This window comes from Ipomoea nil, unplaced genomic scaffold (genome assembly GCF_001879475.1).
Source record: "Ipomoea nil cultivar Tokyo-kokei standard unplaced genomic scaffold, Asagao_1.1 scaffold0191, whole genome shotgun sequence".
NCBI classification, from domain to species: domain Eukaryota; kingdom Viridiplantae; phylum Streptophyta; class Magnoliopsida; order Solanales; family Convolvulaceae; genus Ipomoea; species Ipomoea nil.
The window spans coordinates 2448067-2449714 of record NW_017616619.1 but is presented as its reverse complement, the minus strand read 5'-3'; the positions used below and the strand labels follow the sequence as shown (position 1 = coordinate 2449714).

At 32.3% G+C, this 1648-nt stretch overlaps 1 protein-coding gene across 1 annotated transcript; it reads left to right on the top strand.

Annotated features, from left to right (window-relative positions):
- Positions 1 to 302: 302 nt before the first annotated feature.
- On the top strand, positions 303 to 988 carry LOC109187662. The gene is made up of 2 exons (XM_019337930.1): positions 303 to 324; positions 464 to 988. The coding sequence occupies exon 2, from the start codon at positions 542 to 544 to the stop codon at positions 860 to 862; it is 321 nt and encodes a 106-aa protein (XP_019193475.1). The 5' UTR covers positions 303 to 324; positions 464 to 541; the 3' UTR covers positions 863 to 988.
- Positions 989 to 1648: the final 660 nt, after the last annotated feature.

The window sequence follows — 1648 nt, the reverse complement described above, 5'->3', positions numbered from 1 at the left end:
AGATTTTAAGTGAAGAATTACCAAAATATAAGAAGAAGGAGGGGATGTTTGGAAGAAGCATCGCAATCAAAGCATGTGAGGTGAATGATGACAACTTTAATCCCGGTAAGTCATTCTTTATTCTTTAATACTTTATTGTTTACTTAATTATATTTATTTAGTTATATTTAATTATTTATTAATTATTATGAACTTTGTTTTGTAGCAAATTGGTGGTCAACTTTTGGTACCTCAACCCCTTTATTGAGAAGAATAGCCATAAAGATTCTTTCTTTAACATCTAGTTCTTCGGGGAATGAAAGAAATTGGAGCACATTTGAAGGGGTTAGTAACTTAATATGATATTTTAATATTTTATTTAGTTTGTTATCAACTTGAAGTTAATATAAATATGAATTATGATAGTTAATATTTTATTAATCATTATTTAAACTTTTGAATATTTTTATTACTTGAATTGTAGATACATACAAAGAAGAGAAATAGACTTGAATCAAATCGTCTCAACAATTTAGTTTTTGTCCAATTTAATGCTACTTTGATGAACAAGAACAAGCAAGATAAAAATATTGAAAAGTTGGTTGGTAGTGATGCAAGTTTAATACAAGATTGGATTGTGGAAAATCTTGAGAATGATAAGACTGAGCCGGGATTGGATTGCAACAATAATGCTATGGAAGTGGATGAAGCATTACAACCCCGTAGAAGTGCTAGATTGAGGGATCTTGATGAAGATAACTTTGAATCGGAAGGGGAAAGTGAGGAGGAAATAAATGAAGTGGAGTTTGAAGATGATGGGCAACGTGTTATTGAGCAATATGGACAAGATGAAGAAATTGGCAATGATCCTATTCAATCATGATTCATGAATCACTTTGGATTTCAAAACTTTAAAATTTGGACTTGAATGTTGAATTTTTGTTGAATGTTAATTATGTTGTAACTTGTAAGTTTAAACTTTAAACATTGATACTTGGATGTTGTTTCACTTGTTTCATTAGTTGGATGATTAAATGTGGTATTGTTGTTTGAGTAATTGAGTATTTGACTTGTTTAGTTGTTTGAAGGAATGCATGATAAATTGATAGTTTTATTATTTGGGCGTGCTATTTGATTGAATGTTGAAAACAGCTTCATTAAATTTGTCAAACTGCAAGTCTGCTACTGTTTTTTAATTTTTTTTTTTTAGAGCCCGCCTAGCGCCGCCTAGAAGCCTAGGCCCCGCCTAGGCGCTAGGCGCTGCCCGGCTGCCCGACTAGTGCCTAGCGCCTACTGCAACCTTGCATATATATAATAATGTATATATACCTCATTCAAAATCACTGAATGTATCTTCTACAGTAGCATAAAGTTGAGTTGGCACGGGAATATTAAATTTCCCTCTACCATCAACCACATCATCAACAAAAACTTTGACACAATTTGGTAATAGTGATTGATGATGCATCATGGTCTCATCTGTTCTTGGGTGAACAACACCTGCTGCAACCTCAATCGGTATCCCACCAGAACATACCGCAAGTCTACACCTTTTCGCACTCTATTATAAAAAAAATACTTAATCTTACAATAAATGATATTTTGATTATGAAATAACTAATTAATATTATTACCTTAATTGTGGCAATTGGATCAACTGAATGACAAC

Bases quoted from the DNA above. Each gene is read 5' to 3' on its own strand.
- LOC109187662 (XM_019337930.1), top strand. From the start codon at position 542: ATGAACAAGAACAAGCAAGATAAAAATATTGAAAAGTTGGTTGGTAGT.